Raw genomic sequence first — 25,248 nt, 5'->3', positions numbered from 1 at the left:
CCCTTTCCTCTTCAAAGGGAGAGGGTAACACTTCCTTAGTACATTTGAAGATTTAATTTCATTTGTATGAAAAAGACATCCAGTGTTAACTTGCTAGAGGGCAAGAAGTAGTCTTCAGAGCTTGTTTCACATCACAACTATGAGAGTTCTGAACATTCATTTAATTTTAACTACAGACTATTTGATGATGTGTATATAAATATTAATATGCAAACACTTTCATATAGACTTATGTGATTCATACATATATACAAATACAAAATCATGCAAAATATTCCAACTTTCTCCAATTAAAGCTTTTACAAGTCACCGAGTCACCTTTATTATTTTAAAACTCTAAACATGAGTTAGAAGAGGCTTATGAGTAACACACAGCCCACCTGACCTTCATTAAGTAACAGAGTAGTGGGTTTTCTTTACCATTCCTGATGTGCTTTCATACAACCAGGAGCTTCCCCACTGACCCAAAGCCTGTTTCAAGTAATCATTAGTGACCTCTGGGCCCCAGGAAGAGGAGTGAAAAAGGAAAGAGGGAAGTAAATGACACCAACTAAAATCACACTCTGTATTTGCATCTTATATACTGTGAGACTATTAAAGTAAAAGGCAGATGGCTCTTCTGACATCTCACTGATCCATTAAAGACAAGAAAAGGTAAGAAACAAGATGCTTACCTGTTGTTCCTGCATTTTAGCAGCACCAAGTTCTGAGAGAGACATGGTGAGCTTCTCTTGCTGTTCTGATAGGTATTTCTGATAGAGACTTAGAAGTTCTTGACATTCTTTATACTGTAGCTGAAGAGGTGAGATTGTAAATTAAGGGAAAAAAGCTAATAAATGGATTTAAACTGCATTCATCACTGTTGCTTTTAAGGTTCCAACACACATACACACACACACACACACACACAAATTCTCTATTTTTGCAACAATACTTAGTGAAAGTGCAGGTAAATGTAGTCTTCAGATGAATACAGTACATATATCCCCTCAAAGCATGAAACAATAATTCACAGAGAGTAGCAATGTTCATCCTATTTAAAGAGAATTTGGGAGTTCCCGTTGTGGCACAGAGGAAACGAATCCAACTAGGAACCATGAGGTTGCAGGTTCAATTCCTGGCCTTGTTGAGTGGATTAAGGATCCGACATTGCCGACATTGCCGTGAGATGCTGTGTAGGTCGAAGATGCGGCTTGGATCTGGCATTACTGTGTCTGTGGCATAGGCCGGCAGCTATAGCTCTGATTCAACCCCTAGCCTGGGAACCTCCATATGCCATGGGTGCGGCCCCAAAAATACAAAAAGACCAAAAAGAAAAAAAAAAGAGAGAGAGAATTTGTTTCTCAAAGGTTTAACTATGAATAAATTAAAATACAAACATATGCAAAAAATGAAGTTGGACCTCTACCTTACACCATATATAAAACTAACTGAAAATGGATCATTGACCTAAATGTAATAGTCAAAACTATAAAATTTCTAAAAACAAATCTGGTGATGTTGGATTAAGCAATGGTCACCTAAAAGCACATCAACTGAAGAAAATATTTGCAAATCATATATGTGATAAAGGTCTGGTACCAATCCATGTATATAAAGAGCTTACAAGACTCAACAATTAAAAAAAAAAACTATTAACCTAATTAAAAAATGGGCAAAGAACTTGAATAGACATTTCCCAAAAGAAAATATACAAATGGGCACGCAGAACAAGAAAAAGATACTTCACATTACTAGCCATTAGGGAAATACAAATCAAAACCACAATGAGATACCACCTTGCATTTACTAGGATGGCTAAAATCAAAAAGACTAACAAGTTTTGACAAGGATATGGAGAAATCAGAACCTCCCTACATAGCTGATAAGTATTTAAAATGCTACTGCTTTGGAAAATAATTTAGCAGTGCCTCAAAAAGTTAGACAGAGTTACCATATGACCCAGTCATTCCACTCCAATTCTCCAAGAGAACTGAAAATACATGTTCACATAAAAACTTGGACATGCCTATTTAGAGCAGTATTATTCACAATAGAGAAAAATGAAAACAACCCAAATATTAACCAAGTGATAAATGGATAAACAAATGTATCTATACAATGGAATATTATTCATCCATACAAAGAAACTAAGTATTGCTACATGGTATGATATGAATGAACCTATATGAATGAATATATTACATGCTAAAGAAGCCAGATACCAAAGGCTACATATTCTATGTATATTGTTGGTGTTGCTGTTTTAAATACCTCTTCCAGTGAGCCAGGGGAAAAAAAGAACACTTAATTATAAGTACACCATCCCACAAGTAAGAGTTACATTCATTCATGTTTATGTTCACATCTGTTCTCTTTTCCAATTTTCTGAAGTACCCAATATACGAGAAAAACTAAAGGAACAAAAAAATGTCCAGAGGAGGGAAAACCAAACAGACAGAAAGTACATTAGTGCTTGCAAAAGATGACAGAGGGAAATAGGAAGCAATTGTCACTAGGTGTGAGTTTTGTAGGGGAGGTAATAAGCATGTTCTGGAATTAGATGATTGTTTTGCACAGCTTTGGGAACATACCCAAAACCACTGAATTGGATACTTCAAAAGGGTGAGTTTTCTTGTATGTGAATTATATCTCAATAAAGCTGTTACCAAAAAATGCAGGGTAAAAATGATAATATTGTTCTGGTAAAAGTAATTACTGACTAATTTACATAGAACATCTAAGTATATTAAAGATAACAGGACCATAATTAGATTTTTGTCTTGTTTGTTTGGTTTTACATATCTGTTAAGTCAATAAAAGCAGCATTCAGGAAATTTCCTGCCCATATACATCCCGACATGGTCTACACCCTATGTGAAGAAGATAGCAACCTAACTTGGGGTACCCTCTCCCACTTTGTCTCATCAAACTGACAAAGTACCCAAGATGAAGACACTAATAAGTTGGAAATGTCACCTAACTGTATAGATCAGGGAGACAGGTAGTTCTATCCATGAGAGAGTTCTCTGTTCGTTACTTCTCACTGTGGCAATTTCTTCCCAAGGTCCATTTTTCTCTCAGATCTATTCTGAATCTCCCCTAACACCTAAATATGTATGCTGGTGGTATAAAAATTACTGTCCAATGAGATTATTCTATATAAATACTTTTACAACAGGTCACCATGATTAAGGATGGGAATAATATTTCTTAAATGTCAAAAATGGTGACTGGCTTCAGTGTTCTCCTTAACATTTTCATAACCTAATCATTGCTTCTGGGCAGATTCCTTTTCTAATAACTTTTTCCAATCCTGACTGCATAAATAACCAATTGCTTCATTATTCGCCTTATTAACCTTTAACAAAAAAGGAGACAGGGATGGCTTGTAGAAGAGGAGCTGGCTCATAATGAAAGGATAGGTTACTAAGCTTGAAGAATACATTATATAGAAGAGCTTGTTTAATACTCAGCATCTTAAAAACAATAAGAACAACACAATGAACGGTGGTCTAAATAAGCTAATGTTTTCAAAGTCAATCTATATCAAACCAGGTTTGTTTTACATTTCCGTGCTTTTTCTCAGCAAGCTCCAAAAGACAGGCATGATTTGTGGTGGTCCCAAGAGTCTCTCTGCCAGTTATGATGTATATAAAAAGAATTTTTCATTCTAGCTGTTACCATGGGCAGTAATGTTTATAGTAGGTGAACATATTAGCCTGGACAAAGAATATGAATTTTATTTTCAAATAAGCCAGCACAATTATACAACCTAAGAGTTAAATGTCAGCATTTGAAGACAAATTATAGGCAAATTCATTTAGTCACATGCTATGTTGAGGAATATAAAAAAGATAATCCTGTCTTTACCATTTTTTTTTATATCTGTATTGATTCACCAGAATTTGAAATCCTCCCCTTTTCCTGTAAAATCCTAAATATACGTAGGTGCAAAACAGTAATTTTCCTTCCTCCCTACACAATGAGACTTCAACCTTCCATCTGGAGAGAGAGATTTATGTTAGGAAAATGTGGATAAAACGCATTCCTAACAATTTGGGGGAGGGATTATAGAGAAAGAAGATGTATTTAACTCAGTCCTGGCCAAGTGACAGAAAAGAATGCAACAGTTGTAGGAAACTGAACCTAAGGGAAGGTGTACACTGCCCATGATGTGGAATCAGCACACTGCAGGTCAGCCCACCACTGTTTAAGAACTGAAACAGCAATCACCACAGCCTCATCAAAGAAAGAAGGCCTCATAAGATAACATAGAGAAATATAAATTAATATTAAGCAAGATCACATCAAAACCCAAAAATCAACTTCATTTGCTGAAATGGCTGCGGGATATGGTCATTTTGTAAAGCTTAAAGCCCTAACTCCAAAATGCAGTATATAGAAAAATAAAACTAAAGATCGAAGAAGAATAAATAGGGAGCTGGAAGAATAAAAACTTTGTGTAAGGCAAAAATCAGGGGTGGAAGGAGAAGGACCAGAAGACGGGATATACTACTAGTATGCTGCCCAAGTAGAAGCTTAAACCGTAAGCCTTAGAGACCACTCTCATCACCCCATCCTACTCTTGCCTCAAATATCAGGCACACTTGGATCTTCTACTAAGTAAACCCTGACCTACTACAGAAGGAAATGAAGAAAGGTCTCCCTCTGTGAGAGCAGAAAAGGGAGAATACTGACTTTTAAAAAAACATCTCCTTTTTTGGAACCAAGACTTCATAGGAAAATGGCTTATTCCCATTCTAGGGTAGGGAAAGGACAAAGTGAGATTGAAACTCCTGTTGTTTTATTATGAGAAAGTATTTAAAGACAAATAGATGAGGGCTTGTCAAAAAGAACAGGAGCAACACTCAAGGGGACTCTTAGCCACATTTGGGACAATCTGAGTATTGGAAAGAATGACAGTAATTAACAGCAAATTAAACAAATAAAAACCCACCAGTTCATAGTGATACTTCAAAAAAAGAGTGAAAGGGGGAAAAAATTTAAAGTCCTTCTTTATAGAAGAATGCTAATTATTTAGAAGGAATGGTCAAATTTTAAAAATCACCATTTTATAATTCTCAATGTAATAACTAATTCAGGGAAGGATCATTACTTGATACTAAAACCAGTAGGAAACATGATAAATAAAATATTCATACAGTGTCAAGATTATCTACAGCAAAGAAGAAATGTACCTTTAAATGTAAAACCTGGTAGTCATCTCCTAAACAAAGTATTTTAATTTAGGATTACTAATAGTAAAAGAAACAAACAAACCCAGAAATTATGCAACATTCCCAAAGAAATATTCTTGCCAAGTATGTTTTACAGAATCTAATCAAATCTGTAAATCTAACTCCCATTTCAGAGAAATTAGAAGAAATAAAAGAACAAGTTAAATTACACCACAAAGAAAAAACAACTGGACAAATCCACAATGTGGGAGATCTTACAAAGCACTTGACCTGAACTCTTCAAAAAGTCAAGTTATGAGGGAAAAGAGTGGGGAGGCTTATCTAGATTAAGAGATCAAAGACATAACCAAATGCAACACATAAATCAGACTGGATCCTGGATCAGAGAGAAAAACAGCTATGAAAGTCATTCTCAGGACAATGAGAGAAATTAGAATATGGACTTAATAGCAGTCAAAATTATAGAATTACTGCTTTTTTTAGGTATCATAATGAAGTTTATAAGAGAAATGTTCTTATTCATATGAGATGAACGTGATGTATTTAGGGGTGACATGTGACACTTACCACTTTAAAGTAGTAAAAAGGTAAGCAAAGTGAATTTTATATACATAAGTAAATAAATTTATAAAAATTTATAACTATAATAAAACATAAATATGTATGAGTGTGTGTATAAAAAGAGGCAAAGCACAAAGAACTAAATGTCAACAACTGTGGAATCTAGTTAGCAAGTATATGGTGGTTTACCCACTACTCTGTTGACTTTTCTATATATTTGAAAATTGTCATAAAATGTTGCAAAAAAACTTTTCTGGTTTTTGGTTTTGTTTGTAGTCTTTGTGTTTTCTTCTTTCTACTGTTATCCAGTTTCTTATGGTCTTCCTACCCCTACCGTCAGTTACCATGGAAGAAGCAGAAACCAAAGCATCAAGTCAGACTCCTAAGAACTCTCTACAACTCCATTTATCCATGGTCACTAAGTCAGGTGACAAACTGTTAGTATGATCTGATGACACACTAACTGGAACCTGTCTTTTAAGCCAAGAATAAGCACCTCCACAGCAGCAAAATGCCATGTAAAAAAAGCCTGCCTGGGTTTCTTCCAGCTACTTAACAAAGGCAGAAATGTAGGAGTAAAAGTGCAGACTTAGGTGTCATCCAACATTCTTGGCTCAAATCTTAATTCTGGTAATTAGTAATGATACAACCATGGACAAGAAACTTCTCTGACACCCTCTTCTGGGAATAATCATACCTATCTCACCTCACAGGGCAACTATGAGTATAAATGAGATAATAAATGAAAAGAATTTAGCATAGAACAGAGCACAAGGCATATATCCAATAGATTTTTACATCAAGTGGACAAGAGATAACAAGTGCTGGTGAGGATGTGGAAAAAGAGAACCTGTAAACTGTTGATGGGAATGAAAATTGGTGCAGCCACTGTGGAAAACAATATGGAGTTCCCTCAAAAAATAAAAAAATATGTTCCAGTAATTTCACTTCTGGGTATAAATCCAAAGGAAATAAATTTCTTGTTCATCAACAGATGAATGTGTTCTTTTTTTGGCTGCACCCACGGCACGTAGAAGTTCCCAGGCCAGGGATCAAATCCATGCCACAGAACCAACCCAAGCTGCTGCAGGATCCTTAACCTGCTGCACCACAAGAGAACTCCAAAAGATGAATGGATTTTTTATATATCTATAAATATATATATCTCACATGTATTCAGTGTACATATATTCAATGCAATAATACTCAATCTTACAAAGGAAGGAATCTCATTTGTAACAACATGGATGAAAACTTAAGAGCATTATGGTAAGTGAACTAAATTAAACAAGGAAAGACAAATACAGCATGATCTCATATACTGGGGGAAAAAAACCTGAATTCATAGAAACAGAGAGTAGACTGGGGTTGCCAATGGCTGGGGAGGGTGGGAGAAATGGGTGAGAGTGAAGAAAGTACACAAATGTCCAGTTTTAAGATGAATAAGCTCTGGGGAATATACTATATAGCATGCTAGCTATAGTTAACACTGTGTTGTATGCTTGAAAATTATTAAGAAAATATATCTTAAATGTCCTCAACACACACACACACAAATAACTATGTGAAGTAATGGATGTGTTAACTAATCTTACTGTGGTAACCATTTAAAAATATACACCTATTTCTAATCATCACATGTACACCTTAAATTTATACAATGTTATATGACAAATACACCTACATGAGGCTGAGATTAAAAAGACATCAAGGGGCTTAAAGAGATTTAAACAAGGATAATATGTTCTGGGAGAGACATTTTAACAAAGGATACAATGGAGATTTTTTTAACTGGAGGTAAGTGGTCCCTGTGACCCATTCAGGGAGAAGTCGGAAAAGGCTTTAGAGATGTGACTGGAGAAAAGAACTGGAAAAGGAGTTTACGGATGCACTGGATAGGACAGGTAGGGATACCCACGGCTAAAAAGTCATCAGGAACAAAGAAATGGAGAAATGAAACTGATTTGCACATTAAGGAAATTGCAAATAGGGCAGCACAGACCTTAACTGGTATGAGTAGGGAGAATGAGTGAAGGGGCTGCAGAGACAAACAGGGTCCAGATCCCAAATGTTACACTAAGTTGTCTGGATTTTATTTCTATATAACCCACCGACGTCTTACAGCCAATCTGCATTCTATAAAGATACCTTTGGTAGGAATGTGAAGGATGGATTGGAGGGCTTAAGGCTAGAATGAAAGCAACCAGACAGATGATTGCTACAAGTGTCTAAAGTAAGAGAGAGAGTATAGGGGTGACTGGGTTGAAGAGGGAAATTTAAGGTAATGTCAACTTATGAATTAAGTGGCTAGATACATGACCAGTTGTATGATGCACATTGCATTTACCAACACAGGGAATGCAGAACAAAGCTAAGTTTGGGAGAAGGGGTGTGCCTATAGACACAATAAGTTGGAGATGCTTAGGGAGCATTTAGTTGAGATGGCCAATTGGGACACTCAGAGAAAAAGTCTCAGCAGAAATAGAGATCTGGGAGTTAATCACTTTATATGTGATGAGTGAAGATATAAGAATGTGTAACATTGCTCAAGGAAGTATTCAGTTTTGTTCATTTATTCATTCTTTTATTCATTCAATAAACAAACTCCCTAAGGGCAAGGATATCTGCTTTGTTTACTGCTGAATTCCTTAGCCTACATAATAGGTGCTCAATAAATATTTGCTAAATAACATTTACTGAGTACATTAACACTTGAGACTGCCAGATACTACATGTACAATAAGTGAAAAAGATCCACACTATCTCCTGCAAGAAATTTATCATCCAGCAAGGAGAGCAGGTAATCAAATACATACTTGGAGGAAGGCAAGATGGCGGAAGAGGAGGGAGACATGCTCGCCCTCTCCCAGAAACACAACAAAAAAACCACATCTACAGGTTAAATGACTTGCACAGAACAGCAACTGAACACTGGCAGAAGAACTTACACCTCCAATAACGGCAAGAATCTTGTGACATAACTGGGTAAAACAAGAGAAAAGAGGAGAGTGAGAGAAGGGGAATCGGGACTGGACTGGTGCTCCTGAAAGGGAACTGTGGAGGAGAAAGGGATCCCATACCTTGGAAAGTCACCTAACTGACGGAAAGATCAACTGAGTCGGAGGGGTCTCCAGACACCAAGAGGAGCACAGCAGTAGGTCTGAGATCTGAAAAGCAGAGTGAGAGCTACACAGATCATCTGAACTACCAGCACAGTCACCAAAAACCAAGACGCTCGGAGGAGGGAGGGCTGGGCACTGAAACCTTGGCTCCAGAGGTTAGTCCCTGGGAGTGGGCTGGGGTTGGCGGTGTGGAGACAGCCTTGGGGACTAGGAAGTGGTCTGTCAGGTTGGCGGTGCGGAGACAGCTTGAGAGATTAGGAAGCGGTATGTCGTGGTTGGAGGGAGCAATACGCTAAGGGCAGGGGAGTGGAAAGCCACAACAGAGGGAACCTGGGAGAAGAGCTGGACCTGCAGGAGAAACAAGGCGCCAGTGTTGGGGAGAGGAGAGGAGGAGGGGCAGGCCGCCATAGAGTACTCCTTGCACCCCGGTCAGTGCGCTTGCCTGCCAGCTAGCAGAAAGCAGTGCTTCCCAGTGCATCCCCCCTCCCCTACCCTGTGCGCCTGACCTGAGGCTGACTGCCATCCCAGAGGGCTGGCCTCACCACTTGCAGGGAAGCCAACCACCTCAGGGGCTTTCCCCGCCCTGGCCTGCCCACCCTCTGGAGAGGCTACACGCCTAATGAGCAGTGCCCAGCATCACCAGCCCCCTGGAAGAGCTCCACAGCCCAGAAATGCCAGTCTAAGCTCTGCCTGGCCATGGGAAGTCTGCCTCCATTGAGGGGCAGTCCTGCCAGTTCCAGCTGCCGTGGGTAAGTGCCCCCTTTGTCTCCCAGTGGCCCTGGCTAGCCGCTCCTGCCCTTGGGAGGTGCTGCACTCCCAGAGAGCAGCTGCCCAGCACCACCTGCCCCCTGGAAGAGCTCCATGGCCCAGAAGCACTGGGGCAAGACTTGCCCGGTCATGGGAAGTCTACCTCCATCACAGGGTGGTCCTACAGGTTCTGGTTGCCCTGGGGAAGCACTCTTTTGTCTCCCAGCGCCCGGCTAGCTGCTCCTGCCCTCAGGAAGCACTGCACTGCTGTAGAGCAGCTGCCCAGAACCGCCTGCCCCCTGGAAGAGCTCTGCAGCCGAGAAATGCCAGAGCAAGCTCTGCCCATCCATGGGAAGTATGCCTGCATTGCAGTGTGGATCTGCCAGTCCCGCCTGCCCTCTGGAAGTCCTCCTTTGCTTCAGAGTGACCCTGCTAGCCCTCGGGAAACACCCTGCTGCCTCAGAGAAGACCAGTCAACACCACCAGTCCTCAGGAAATACTCCACAGCACTGACAGGGCAAACCCTGCCTGGCCACAGGGAATACACCTACACCACAAAAAAGAAAATAATGAGCAAGAAGAAGAAATTCAGAAACCATCAGGAGAACTCATCTAAAGCAATCGACAAGGAAAGAGACCTCTGCAGTCTGACAGACTTGGAGTTCAAAAGAGAGATAGTGAAAATCCTGAAGGAATTAAGAGAAGATGTGAACAGTGATGCAGACTCTCTCAGAAAGGAACTAGAAACTATAAGAAGGAGTCAAGAAAAACTATAAAATTCATTTGCAGAGATACAAACTGAGCTAAGGGCAGTAAAAACCAAATGAATAATGCAGAGGAATGAATTAGTGATGTGGAACATAGAATAATGGAAATCACCCAAACAGGACAGCAAAAAGAAAACCAAATGAAAAAACATGAAAGCAATATAAGAGACCAATGGGATAATATAAAGTGGACCAATATATGCGTAATAGGAATTCCAGAAGGAGAAGGAAAAGATAAGGGGATGGAATACATATTTGAAGAAATTATCATTGGACACTTCCCAAATCGAAAGGATACTGATTTCAAGACACAGGAAGCACAGAGGGCCCCAAACAAGTTGAACCCAAATAGACCCACACCAAGACACATTATAATAAAAATGGCAAAAGTTAATGATAAAGAGAGGATCCTAAGGATAGCAAGAGAAAAGCAAAGTGTCACTTATAAGGCAACCCCCATAAGGCTATCAGCTGATTTCTCTACAGAAACACTACAGGCCAGGAGGGAATGGCAAGAGATATTTAAAGCACTGAAAGGAAAAAAATATGCAACCTAGAATACTCTATCCAGCAAGGATATCATTTAAAATAGAAGGGGATATAAAAATTTTTTCCAACAAACAAAAGCTAAAAGAATACAGCCATACAAAACCCATTCTAAAAGATATATTGAAAGGGCTTCTCTAAATCAAAAAAAAAAAAGAGAGAGAGAAAGAGGAAGAAGTAGGATGGAAGAAAGCACAATCAGAGAGAGCAGTCACTCAAATAAGCTAGCATACAGATCTAATCGTGAAGATGTTTAAAACAAAATAAAATTTAAAAAAAAAGTGACATAAAAATCATACAATGTAGGCAAGGGAAGTAAGGAAACAAAGAGATTCTTTTTTAATTTTCTTTTTTTTTAAATTTTAGTATGGTAATGAAGTGTTTGAACCTACAGGACTATCAGGCTAAAGCACACAGTTACAGGAAGGGGTTAGCATACTTCAAAAACAGGGCAAAGACAAATCAAAACCAAACATTACATTCACAAAAAATGAAGAGAAAAACACTCAAACAGAAAATAATTGGAGACCATCCAACCAAAAAAAGAAAGAACGGAGAATCATAGAATCAACTGGAAAATGAGGCTTAAAATGGCAATAAATAATCATCTATCAATTATCACCTTAAATGTCAATGGACTGAATGCTTCAATCATAAGACACAACAAGGCAAATTGGATAAAAAAGCAAAAACCTTCAATCTGCTGCCTACAAGAAACTCACCTTAGGACAAAGGACATATAGATTGAAAGTGAGTGGGTGGGAAAAAATATTTCATGCCAATGGAAATGATAGGAAAGCAGGAGTTGCAATACTCATATCACACGAAATAGACTTTACAACAAAGGCCATAAAGAAAGAAAAAGGACACTATTTAAAGATTAAAGGATCCATTCGAGAAGAGGATATTACTATCGTCAACATATATGCCTGAAATATAGGAGCACCCAGATATATACAACAAATATTAACAGATATAAAGGGAGAAATTGATGGGGACACAATCATAGTAGGAGACTTTAACACCCCCCTCACATCAATGGACAGATCCTCTAGACAGAAAACCGATAAAGCAACAGAAAGCCTAAAGGAAACAATAGAAAAGAAACTAGACTTAATTGACATCTATAGGACACCACATCCAAAAAAATCAGAATACACATTCTTCTCAAGTGCACATGGAACAGTCTCAAGAACTGATCACATATTGGGGCACAAAGCTCACCTCAACAAATTTAGGAGCATAGAAATTATTTCAAGTATCTTCTCTGACCACAATGGTATGAAACTAGAAATCAAACACAGGAAAAGAAATGAGAAAAAACCTACTACATGGAGACTAAACAACATTCTACTAAAAAACCAATGGGTCAATAAGGAAATCAAGAAGGAAATTAAAAAATATCTTGAGACAAATGATAATCAAGGCACAACCTCTCAAAATCTATGGGATGCCACAAAAGAAGTGCTCAGAGGGAAATTCATAGCAATACAGGCCTTCCTCAAAAAAGAAGAAAAATCGCAAATTGACAACTTAACCCAACACCTAAATGAATTAGAAAAAGAAGAAAAAGCAAAACCTAAAGTCAGCAGAAGGAAGGAAATTATATAAAGATCAAAGAGGAAATCAATAAAATAGAGATTCAAAATAATACAAACAATCAGTAAAACCAAGAGCTGGTTCTTTGAAAAGGTAAACAAAATTGACAAACCCCTGGATAGGCTCACTAGGAAGAGGAGAGAAAGAACCCAAATAAACAAAAGATATTCTGTGATGCCACCATCACCCTAATTCCAAAACCAGACAAAGATACCACAACAAAAGAAAACTATAGGCCAATATCTTTGATGAATATAGACACAATAATTCTCAACAAAATTTTAGCCAACCGAATCCAACAACATATCAAAAAGATCATACACCATGACCAGGTGGGGTGCATCCCAGGTTCACAAGGATGGTTCAACATATGCAAATCAATCAACATCATACACCACATTAACAAAAGAAAAGTCAAAAATCATATGATCATCTCAATAGATGCAGAAAAACCATTTGACAAAGTCCAACATTCCTTTATGATAAAAACTCTCGCCAAATGGGTATAGAGGGAACATTTCTGAACATAATCAAAGCCATTTATGATAAACCCACAGCACATAAAATACTCAATGGAGAAAAGCTGAAAGCCTTCTCACTCAAATCTGGAACAAGACAGGGATGCCCACTCTCACCACTGTTATTCAACATAGTAATGGAAGTCCTAGCCACAGCAATCAGACAAACAAAAGAAATAAAAGGCATCCAAATAGGAAGAGAAGAGGTAAAACTGTCACTGGATGCAGACGACATGATACTATACATAGAAAACCCTAAGGACTCAACCCAAAAACTACTTGAACTGATCAACAAATTCAGCAAAGTAGGAGGAGATAAGATTAACATTAAGAAATCAGTTGCATTTCTGTATACTAACAATGAAATATTAGAAAAAGAATACAAAAATAGAATACCTTTTAAAATTGCACCCCAGAAAATCAAATACCTGGGAAAACACCTGAACAAGAGGCAAAGGACCTACATGCTGAGAACTATAAAACATTAATCAAGGAAATTTAAGAGGATTCAAAGAAATGGAAATGCTCCTGGGTTGGAAAAATTAATCTTGTAAAAATGGCCATATTACCCAAAGCAATCTACAGATTCAATTCAATCCCTATAAAATTACCCATGACATCTTTCACAAAACAGGAACAAACAATCCAAAAATTTATATGGAACCACAAAAGACCCAGAATTGCCAAAGCAATCCTGAGAAACAAAAACCAAGCAGGAGGCATAATTCTTCAGACTTCAAGCAATATTACAAAGCCACAGTTATCAAAACAGTGTGGTACTGGTACCAAAACAGATAGACAGACCAATGGAACATAATAGAGAATGCAGAAATAAACCCTGACACCTATGGTCGATTAATTTTTGACAAAGGAAGCAAGAGCATAATATGGAAAAAACAAAGTCTATTTAGCAAGAACTAATGGGAAACCTGGACAGCTGCATGTAAATCAATGAAACTAGAACACACCCTCACACCATGCATGAAAATAAACTCAAAATGGCTGAAAGACTTAAATATAACACAAGACACCATTAAACTCCTGGAAGAGAACATAGACAAAACATTCTCTGACATCGACCTCATGAATATTTTCTCAAGTCATTCGCCAAAAGCAACAGAAATGAGAGCAAAAATAAACAAATGGGACCTAATCAAACTGACAAGCTTTTGCATGGCAAAGGAAACCAAAAAGACAACTTACAGAATGCAAGAAAATAGTTTCAAATGATGCAACTGACAAGGGCTTAATCTCTTAAATATACAAACAACTTAACAGCAAAAAAGCCAACACCCCAATGGAAAAATGGGCAAAAGACTGAATAGACATTTTTCCAAGGAAGATATACAGACGGCCAACAAGCACATGAAACAATGCTCAACATCCCTGATTATTAGAGAAATGCAAATCAAAACTACCATGAGATACTACCTCACACCAGTCAGAATGGTTGTCATTAGTAAGGCCACAAAGAACAAACGCTAGAGGGGGTGTGGAGAAAAGGGAACCCTCATGCATTGTTGATGGGAATGTAAGCTGGTACAGCCACTAAGAAGAACAGTATGGAGGTAACTTAGAAATCCATACATAGAACTATTCTACGAACCAGCAATCCCACTCTTGGGCATATATTCAGACAAAACTTTCCTTAAAAATGACACATGCACCTGCATGTTCATTGCAGGTCTATTCACAATAGCCGAGAGCTGTCAAATGTCCACTGACAGAGGACTAGATTAGGAAGATGTGGTATACATACACAATGGAATACTACTCAGCCATAAAAAAGAATGACATAATGCCATTTGCAGCAACATCGATGGAACTAGAGACTCTCATACTGAGTGACATAAGTCAGAAAGAGAAAGATAAATACCATATGATATCATTTATAACTGGAATCTAATATACAGCACAAATGAACGTTTCCGCAGAAAAGAAAATCATACACTTGGAGAATAGATTTGTGGCTGCTTGGGGGGAGAGGGAGGGAGTGGGAGTGGGAGGGATCAGGAGCTTGGGGTTAATGGATCCAAACTATTGCTCTTGGAATGGATTTACAATGCAATCCTGCTGTGTAGCATTGAGAACTATGTCTAGATACTTACATTGCAACAGAACAATGGGAAGAAAAAGTATGTATACCTGTACGTGTAATTTGGTGCCCATGCTGTACCGTGGGAAAAAAATAAATAAATAAATAAAATTTAAAAAATACATACTTAACAAATGATGAATGCAATGGTGAGGATATTAATGTAAGCACTTCCTAAGGGCACCCACATGACTGAGGAACCAGGAGCCTCTTGGAGAAAGAAATGTTCAAATGGAGAAGAGAGAGGGGAGAGGATGGGAGAACCAGTGTAACAACATGTAAAGTGTAGGCAAAGAGGAGTAATCGATGAAAAAATATGGTCAATTGTGCCCAATGCTGCAGAGGCTATACCAGCTAAATACCGCGTGGAAGAGGCTATGGTGCTTCCTGCCAGAACACAAGTTTGATGTTACTTAGGTATTCACCATTGCCCTCACTGAAATGAAAGTTACCCTATTTTCACATCAGAGAGAAGCTGAGGGACAGAAAACAATGTTTTACTCAGGGTCACTTCGAGGTAAAAACAGTTGACTATGTGGCTCCCACTTTAATGCAATCCATTAGTCACAAGACTCTCAGGGGAACACAGAACAAAGATGTTCACTATGGCAGGTACTCCCTTCACCCTGAACACCTATATACTATTAAATATGCAAGGCAACATACATGGTGCTTAAAATGCTCTGCCTGCTCACAATCCTATGAAATTCCTAGTAATTTTTTCAAATTTAGCTTTTATTTTACCTCTTCTTCCTAACTTGACTTCTAGGCAGAATCAAACACCTTTATTACAGTAAATAACATCTAGCTAAAGTTATTTGATTATATTACTGTCATTTGAAGTGATCTGTGTGTTCCCAAAATCATAGATAATTAATCCTGGTATCTTTCCAGTACAGAGCAGATACTTACAAAATGTTAGAGGAATGAATAAAGGAATAAAAGTAAAGGAGTACCTACTGAATTTTGTTAGATTTGAGTTTGAAATTGGAACAAACCAAAGATAAGATATGTGGTTTTTAGCCAAGAAGATACCTAAAAATTATAACACATTAAAAAATTTTTGTTTTAACCTCACAAGGTTTTCCTATCTTGAAGCAAATGTGGTTTCTGACCATGCTATATTTCTTACTGCATAATCATTTCTTTCTCCTTTCTTAAAAAATTACACATTTTCCGAGATAAACACTGAGGTTTAAACTATAAATCTAGTTTGGCATTCAATGACAGCACATGCAATTGAAAATAGATTGTTAGTAAAAGAAAAACCGATACCAAGATAAATTGATTAGCAGAGCTAGGCAAGAATTTCATATGAATGTTTATACCCTTTTATTAAGTTGTGATCTGTGCTGGAGCACAACCCACTGATAAAAGTCCAAATTTTTCCATTTAATTAAAAAAGAAATTTATGGAAAATTCAGTGCAAGGCCACAGTGTTTTTCAATTTCCTGATGATAGTTTCCTGTTAGAGAGGGGAACAAGTCTTCAAATCAAACAGGGGGGAAAGCTCAATGTCCTGGACAGTTACAAAGGGAAATAAGAGTCAAATACCTCATCTATTTTCTTCTGGATTCTACTCATTCTATTTGAACATCAGCAACAAACCACAAGCCATGGAAAGATATCTAACTAGAATATTTAATTAGTTTATAAACTAAACATTATAGTCTCTACCTTGTTTCTTACAGAGTCACAGAAGAGGATGGGCAGAAATAGACATAGAACTGACATGCTTTACATTGTGACTTTTGGTGAAATCACTGGATCTTGAGGTTTTTCAGGAAACCAGCTACAGGATGGAGACTCAATGTTTATTTCTCCAACTTTAAAGGTAAGGATACTTATTTAAAAGTTCACATGCGGATATCCTAAGTAGGCTATCAATGTGCCAGAAAGATCAGAAATTTGATTTCTTTATACAAGTTTCCTTTCCACATAATATTCTAAGGATACATACTTTTGAGAATTCATAGTAGATGTTAAAGATGTTGCAAAAACATTTCTAATGAAAGTCATGTATTTTTGCTTTGCTTCTAACCACTTGCTTTAAAATGTATCTTTTGTGCAAAGGTTCCATGTTTCGGCTAGACCCAAAGGAGTATTTTCTCCATTTTGAAGGCTGCTTTAAATCAATACAGTCTTTTTTTTTTTTTTTTTTTTTTTTTTTTCATTTAAAGAACTAGCCTAGAATTGTAGATAAAGAGGCTGTTATCACACTCCTCCCTTCACCAGAAGTTACTTTGTAAGGTGAACTGCAGTAGCAATGGTTAACACTTGAAATTTTCCAATTTCAAAGAACACATTCTTAACAACACAGATCAATGAAAGTGGTCTGCACACTAAGCTCTATAGACCCTGAAAGACCAGTAAGTAAGTTACATGTGTAATGCTTTATTTAGTAGAGCTAAACATACCAAGTTAGGGCCTACTATCTTCAGCCATGAGGAACTGGCTAAAAGCTCCTTTGAAAGTCATTTCACTGTGCTCCCTATCTTCAAGAAGAGCTTTCTTCTTGTCATTAAAACACTTCATGATACACTTCAATGTATATGATCTCTCTCTCTCTCTCTCCATACTCTTCTGTTTGTCTACTTGAACTAATTATGCTGCTGTGTAAGGCCATCCACTTCTAAGCAGAAATGTAAACTGAGTATAAGAGGTCCCTTAATCTTCTCTCTTCAAAACTAAGTAATGCAGCGGCATTATGCTTTCCTCATATGGTTCATCTTCTGGCTCTTATCAGTTTTGTGCTTATCTCTCCCATCTTCAGTTCCGTGTTAGAGTTCTTTTATAAGAGTCAGTGCCTCCATCACCTATTGCACAACTGAAAGCTTATCACCAGGAAAGGGTACCTGAATTAGTGTCTAAAGATGGCTCAGTATAACCTACACTTGAGAGTGGGGCACTTCTAAGTGTTTTAAAGATATTATCATATTTAATTCTCATTTTAAAAAAATGAAGTACTATCATTAGTCTCATTTTACAAATAAATTTGCAGCACAGAATGGTTAGCAACTTACCCAAGGTTAGTTACTATGCCAGTGAGCTAGGATTTGGAGTAAAGTTCTAGAAAGTACTGTACACAGAAGTCACCAGTGACTCTTGTTAGAAAGCAGATATTGATTCAATAGATCTGAGATAGGGCCTATGGCCTACATTTTTACTGAGCTTCTGGGTGACGCTGACATCTGGTCTGGGGACCCCGCTTTGGGCGTGCATGTCATCTCTAAGGGCCCTCCATATCAATGAAAGTGAGCCCAGCTTCCTCTTTCACGTTGAAGGACTCCTCTGTTTCTCCCTTTAACCCATTCTTACAACAGGATGTTGTTTATTCTCTCTTTTGGTCACTTTTTTTATTTCAGAAAGAAGCATATAGAAAATGAAATCTGAGATGTAAAAGAACCCATTTTCTTCTTTAGAAGGAAGCAGCATTCTAGATTTTCATAGCAGTCACATTTCTATTGTGACTGACTACTGAAGTCACAATAATCTGCAAACTTTACCTTCAGGGCTTGGGAATTTATACTAGAGAAGAGTCCACGGGAAAAAATAAACAACCACATTTTTCTCTTCTACTTTCAAATAGATACCAATCCTCTACCTTGCCAGGCACACTTTTAAGTCTAAGTTTACAGAAAATTTCTTAATTCAGTTTAATATTGCAGACCATTAGCTATGGTCTTGGGGAACAGCACTCTCATCAGAGTGGCATGCACTTTTTAATGCAGTATAAAAATAAGAGGAATATATAATAATTCTAAGTAAGAATCAAATGACTTCCATAAAATAGTGTTCATACTAGAGTAAAAAAGGAGGGTTCTTAGAGAATGGAATCACATTAACATTTTAAGGTTAAGCTGGAAAGAGTAGTAGGAATATCTCATTTCTTCCCTCTTTGAAAACAACTACGGCTAGGCTACTGCTCACAAATGTAAATTATTGCATAGAGGAAAATTAGGTAACTTCTATGTGCAGGTTTATTATCCAAATTCAGCAAATGCTGCAAAGACTGAAGGTAATAAAGCATTTTATGAACAACCTTACTTCACTGGTTTCTAATATAACTGAGCTTGTGTGAACTGTTTAGCAGAATGGTATTTTAAAAACTGGTAAAGAACCAGATTATTTGCTTGACCCTCCACTCAAGAAAAGTTACAGAGAAAGCCCAAAATATTCAAGGAGAAAAGTTTTACCGTGCCATTAAAATCAAGGTTTTAGGTTTTTGCCTTACTATTTTCACAAAACTGACTACTAAGGAAATTAATCCAAAAGGACACATTTAAAACGACAATCCCTGAGACCTAGGTTTTTATCCATATATACTTAACAACAGAGAACTGAGTCTACCATAAAATTCAAAAGTAATGAACAGAATAGCCAATGCTTTTTATTCTATTTTTGACTGTTTTAAGAAATCCTACTAGAAGGCAAAAAGTGTATATATTTAGTCTTTGTCTAGTGGTGATTTTTTTTTAAATTAGTCTTAGCTAATTTGGCAGACATTCACCTGTGTTTGCACTGGGAGGGAAACTATTGTCTTATGGACCAATGTAAGACATATAATAGGATATGTTCAGAAAATTGAGTCAATGTAAGTAGCCAGAAAAAATTTTTTAAAGAAAGTTAAATAAGTACAATGAGATTTCTGTTTCTAGATAAGATGGACTAAAAATAATTTTCCCTATTCTTCTCCCCAAGCACAGTTAAAAGCTCTGGTTGTCACACGCAGTACAAACAGAAGATGACTCTGAAAGGTAGAGAGGTGGTAGACTGGCTAGTTTTGTTTTCACCTCATATACCCTGGACTGATCAGTGCTGGAGAAAACAACAGCCCAGAAATGCCTATGGACACAGACAAAAAAAAAAAAAAAAAAAAAAAAAAAAATCCAGGAGAAGCCTGCTCTTATTAGCCAAAAGAAAAAAAAGGGGACACCTAGCAAAATGAAAAACTTTTAGACAAGAACTGTGTACTCCAGTCGAACACCACAGAAAAGACTGCACCCCCACCCCCACCAACATCAGCAAAGGCTCAGTAGGTGTCCCTCTACTCCCCCACCCACCCTCTGCTAGGGCAGTTTAAGACTGAATGGGAAGACCGATGGTAATTACTCCCTCCCCCCAGCTCCTGCACTCCCATGCTTATGGGTATGACCCTCATAGGGAGCTTGGATTTCCACTCCCATCTACCTTTAATGAGGTATCCCTACCTGCTGGGGAGGTGTCAGAGGAAGCTGAGTAAAAAGCCATGAATTTCATGACATATCAGCAGTAACAGTCGAGGCCATCTGGGAAGCCCCTGTCCTTCTCAGCCAGGGTAGCATCAGCAGAAGTCTAGTTTGGAGCTGAAATTCCATACCCTACCCAGCAGTGACTAAGTGCCCATCTCACCCTGGATGTGAAAGGAGGCCGAGTAAAGGGACCCTGAACCTCCAACTTCACCTGAAAGGAATGAGGTGGAGCCTTCTCTTTCCCCAGCAGTGTGATGGCAAAAAAAGTCTTCTAAAATAGATGATTTAATTAAGACCAGAACAAAACACCCAAAATGTTTAGAATGCAATTAAAAATCACTTGTCATACCAAGAGCCAGGATAATATAAAGTTGAATTAGAAAAGACAATCAACAGATGCCAATACTGAAATGACACAGATGTTGGAATTATCTGACAAGGATTTGAAAGGCGCCATCATGAAATGCTTCAATAAGCAATTACGAACACGCTTTAAACAAATGAAAAAACTCTCAGCAAAGAAACCGAAAATATAAAGAACAATAAAATGGAAATTTAAGAACTGAAAAATACAGTAACCAGAATAAAAAGCTTACGAGATGGGCCCAACAACAGAATGGAGAGGACATAGTAAAGAATTAGTGAAGTTGAAGATAAAACAATACACATTATCCAATCTGAACATGAGAGAGAAAGTTAACTGAAATGAAATTGAGCGGAGTCTCAGGAACCTTGGGACTATAACAAAAGATCCAGCATGCATGTCACTGGAGTTCCAGAAAGAGAGCAGAAAGAAGGTGGAGCTGGAAAAAATACATGAAAAACTAACCTGATAATTCCCCAAATCTGGCAAAAAGTCAAGTGAACCCCAAACAAGATAAACCCACCCCAAATCTATTCCAATACACATTATAATCAAACTTTAAAAAACTACAGACAAAGAAAAATCTTGGAAGCAAGAGAGAAGCAATGCACCGTTTAAAGAGGGGGGAAAAAAGAGAATGACAGTGGATTTTTTTTTTTTTTTTTTTGTCACAAAACATGAAGGCCAGAAAGAAGGAGCACATTCTGTGCTGAAAGAAAAGAACTATTGAGCCAGAATTCTTTATCTAGCAAAAACATCCTTTAGAAATGCAAGACAAATCAAGAAATTCTCAGGTGAAGGAAAACTAGAGAAATTTCTACCTATTCTCAAAGAATGGCAATTGCTTCTCAGCCTTTTGGGTAAGATTAAGTGTAAAATAATGGCTAAAGATTCTCTAAATAGGAAGATAATGATAAAGGAAGGAATTACAAAACATTAACAAGGAAGAAAGAACAGAAAGAATACAAGTATGGATAAACAGACTTTCCCTTCCCTCTTAAATACACCAAATCATGTTTGAGAATTGAAATACAAATTATAACATTATCTGATGTGGATTTAAAAAGACTTACAATGAAATGGTAATAGCTTAAGCATCTGGAAACAAAAAAATTACTCATTTTTAAGTAAATCCTATTTCACTGAAAAGGCAGATGGTCAACATGGCCTGGTTAAATATCCCCAGCTTCCATCTCAATACATCATTCCCTCAGGTCTTGGCATTCAATAAATGTTGAATGAATGAGTGAGTGAATGAATGCTTTCTAAGACAACTGTCTCCATCTGTTTTCCTGACTTCACCCTCTTCCATATCATTCAGATGCTGTTCTATAAATTTTTCTATCTTTCTCAACAGATTTTGACTCCTTCCCATAAGTCTTCCATGAAAAACACCCTAAAAAATGCCCTCTTCGAATAATACTTTCTTCTTGAGCACACCATCTTTCTCTCCTCCTCATCATTGTCAAAACTCCGAAAAAATTAATCTATATTCATTATCTTTATTTCTCATTTCCAATTTAATTTTTGGCCCCGAACAATGTTTTCCTGTCCTGTCACTTTATGTACACTGTATTCTTGACAAAATATAACAACCTGATTTTATGTTCCTTGCTGTCCATATTCTTCCTCTTCAAAGGATCTCCTCTCTTGGTTTCTGAGTTATTAGCCCATTCTGCTTTTTCCTTACTGATTGCTCCTTTTAAAATCTCTTTCATTGACTTTCCCTTACTTTATCCACCACTAAAAACAGATATTCCCTAAGATAATGTCCTAGGACCTATTCTGTTTTTTCTACCTTTTCTCATGATCTTATACTATAGCACAGCTTCAAATTCAATATGAATGCTGGTTGGAGTTCCCGTTGTGGTGCAGTGGTTAACGAATCCGACTAGGAACCATGAGGTTGCGGGTTTGATCCCTGGCCTTGCTCAGTGGGTCGAAGATCTGGCATTGCCATGAGCTGTGGTGTAGGTCACAGACGTGGCTTGGATCCTGGGTTGCTGTGGCTGTGGCGTAGGCTGGTGGCTGCAGCTCTAATTAGACCCCTAGCCTGGGAATCTCCATATGCTGCGGGAGCGGCCCTAGAAAAGGCAGAAAGACAAAAAATAAATAAATAAATAAGTAAATAAATAAAAATGCTGGTGATCCCCAAATTTCTATTTTTTAGCTTTTAAGAAAAAGTGCTAATTTTCTATAGCAGTACCCTTTTCAAACATGATTATTATCCAGTAGAGTACATACTCATATTTGGCACTATATGGTTTATAAAATGTAAGTAAGACAACTGCTAAAGCTCTAATTTTTCAAATTATTTTCAATATTTTCAAATCATAATGTTGAGTTTTTATATTTAAACAATGAAAGTTAATGCCCTCTGAAAGTTTTAACAACTTACTATTGTTTAGACCATCATAATATTGCTGAATGATGTTACTTTATTATAAAAAAGTTCCAATACATACCCGTTTCATTAGAAGGAAACATGAAATTTACTCTACTAGAGAATAATATAGCATGGTCAGTTCCCGACTTGATTACCCCTTGAAGTGAATCCAAAATGACATGCGCTATAATAAAATGAATTAAGTTCGGGTACCAATACACAACAAAAAAGAAACCACATTGAATAAAATTAAGGACTAAGTTATCTATCAAAATAACATTTTTTCTTTCACCAGCTGGTATCAATAAGATTACAATAATACTCAGTTTTCTAGCACTCGAATGAATTGTTTTCTAGTTCTATCTATACCACTTGTGCAACAATGTTTTAAAGTGACTTAAAGGAAATGAAAAGTGCTAAATAACTCTCTACCCTGGTAAAAATCACTGATATGACCTATTTATACTAATGAAATAAAGATTACAAAAATGATATTACTTCACTGAATTTAACATTTTCAATGATCAAGCAAGTTGTGTGTATCTTCCCCCCAGTTCAGGTAATGGCTCTGACTATCAAGACCACATAAATGAAAGACTCTGTTTCAAGATAAGAGATTATGTGTATCCACAGATCCAAAGAAACATCTAAGGAAGATTTAATAAGAAAAGAAGTTATGTACTTAAATAAATACTACGAACAGGCAAGTATTACTCAAATATTACTCAAGGCAAATCCACTGTTCTATAATAGAGATGGTTTCAAAGTTGGATCACTTGTGCACCCTCGCACAAGTGTTAAGCACCAATTATCTGATATTGTCTTTGAATATACAAGTCCCAGACAAACAAACCCTGTTTTGAACTGAAGGAATGTGCCAGGGAAAACATATGCAGAGTGCCTACTTGTTTGTCTGGGACTTGTGTATTCAAAGACAATGTCAGATAATTGGTGCCTAACACTTGTGTGAAGGTGCACAAGTGATCCAACTTTGAATCCATCTCTATTATAAAACAGTGGATCATGGCTCAGCAGAAATGAATCTGACTAGCATCCATGAGGATGCAGGTTCCATCTCTGGCCTCGCTTAATGGGTTGAGGATACGGCATTGCTGTGAGCTGTGGTATAGGTCACAGACATGGCTCAGATCTGGCATTGCTGTGGCTGTGGTGTAGGCCAGCAATTTAACCCCTAGCCTGGGAACCTCCTTTTTAGGGTGCGGCCCTAAAAAGACAAAAAAATAAAAAATAAATAAAAAATAAACAAAAAAGGGTTTTACATATTGATACCAATGGGCCATGATACCTGTAACCAGCAAGCACTCTTAAGTAGCACTGTAATCTTGACAGGGTTCAAGTAAATAAATTTGCTTTGGCCTCATTTCTAGGAATGCCTCCTGGAATAAAATTTAGGAATGTTTTGTCTCTAGGAAATAGTAGAGGATTTTTTAAATTATGTATTTTTCAATTTGATTGCCAGTATAATCTCCCTTTTTATAAGTAGTAAGAGTCATAATAATGTAGCTGAAAATATTCACTCTCCAGAATACAGACATAAGTCTTAGCTATATGCTTCACTTTCTCTCATACACAGGAGGCTGATTAAAAATGAAATGCTAGCTCCACTGGGTGGCACACAACTAAGTCACAGGAAGGGCTACTTCTATTACTAAAGATGATTCTTCCTTTTGTTTCCTCACTTTAAAAATATACATATATATGTATAAATATACATATGTATAAATATACATATATATGTATATGTATATTTGGATTAAAAAATTAAAACAAACAAAAAAGTAACACTACATAATTTAGCTGTCATTTTCTACCAAATTGCTTATAACTGTAACCATAAAATGATAATAATCTACCATATGTGCATCTGCAAAACTAAGAAAAGCACCGGTCAGTGCTGCTGAGAATTGTGAACCTACTACTCCCCCTGGTGTCTGTGCAACTGAATTGCAATAAAATAAAAAGTTCCATTTTTCCAAGAAAATGTGAAATTTTATATACTGTCAGTTCTGCTATAATGCTTGTTTTAAAAATACAAATTTCACTGCATTTGATGTAATTGAAAATAATTTGAGCACAATGGAACTCGCACCCATGAGAAACCTAGGTGCAAG

General features: G+C 37.2%; 1 protein-coding gene across 19 annotated transcripts in view; it reads right to left on the bottom strand.

Annotated features, from left to right (window-relative positions):
* The window catches only part of KIAA1328, a 365,741-nt gene that overhangs the window by 239,806 nt on the left and 100,687 nt on the right, over window positions 1-25,248 (bottom strand). For 18 of the 19 annotated variants that reach the window (XM_021096288.2, XM_084964498.1, XM_084964500.1 and 15 more), the window contains one exon: window positions 675-802. In XM_021096288.2, coding sequence (XP_020951947.2) covers window positions 675-802 — 128 coding nt within the window. Of the gene's footprint in view, window positions 1-674; window positions 803-18,158; window positions 18,354-25,248 lie in introns of those variants that run through there. The other variant, XM_084964514.1, reaches the window with a different exon arrangement.

Source organism: Sus scrofa, chromosome 6 (genome assembly GCF_054392235.1).
Source record: "Sus scrofa isolate SSC_HxYL_T2T_F1_AM1 chromosome 6, Sscrofa_HxYL_maternal_Yorkshire_Landrace_v2.0, whole genome shotgun sequence".
Lineage (NCBI taxonomy): Eukaryota > Metazoa > Chordata > Mammalia > Artiodactyla > Suidae > Sus > Sus scrofa.
The sequence above is the reverse complement of the archived record's forward strand: the minus strand, read 5'-3'. Positions and strand labels throughout refer to the sequence as shown.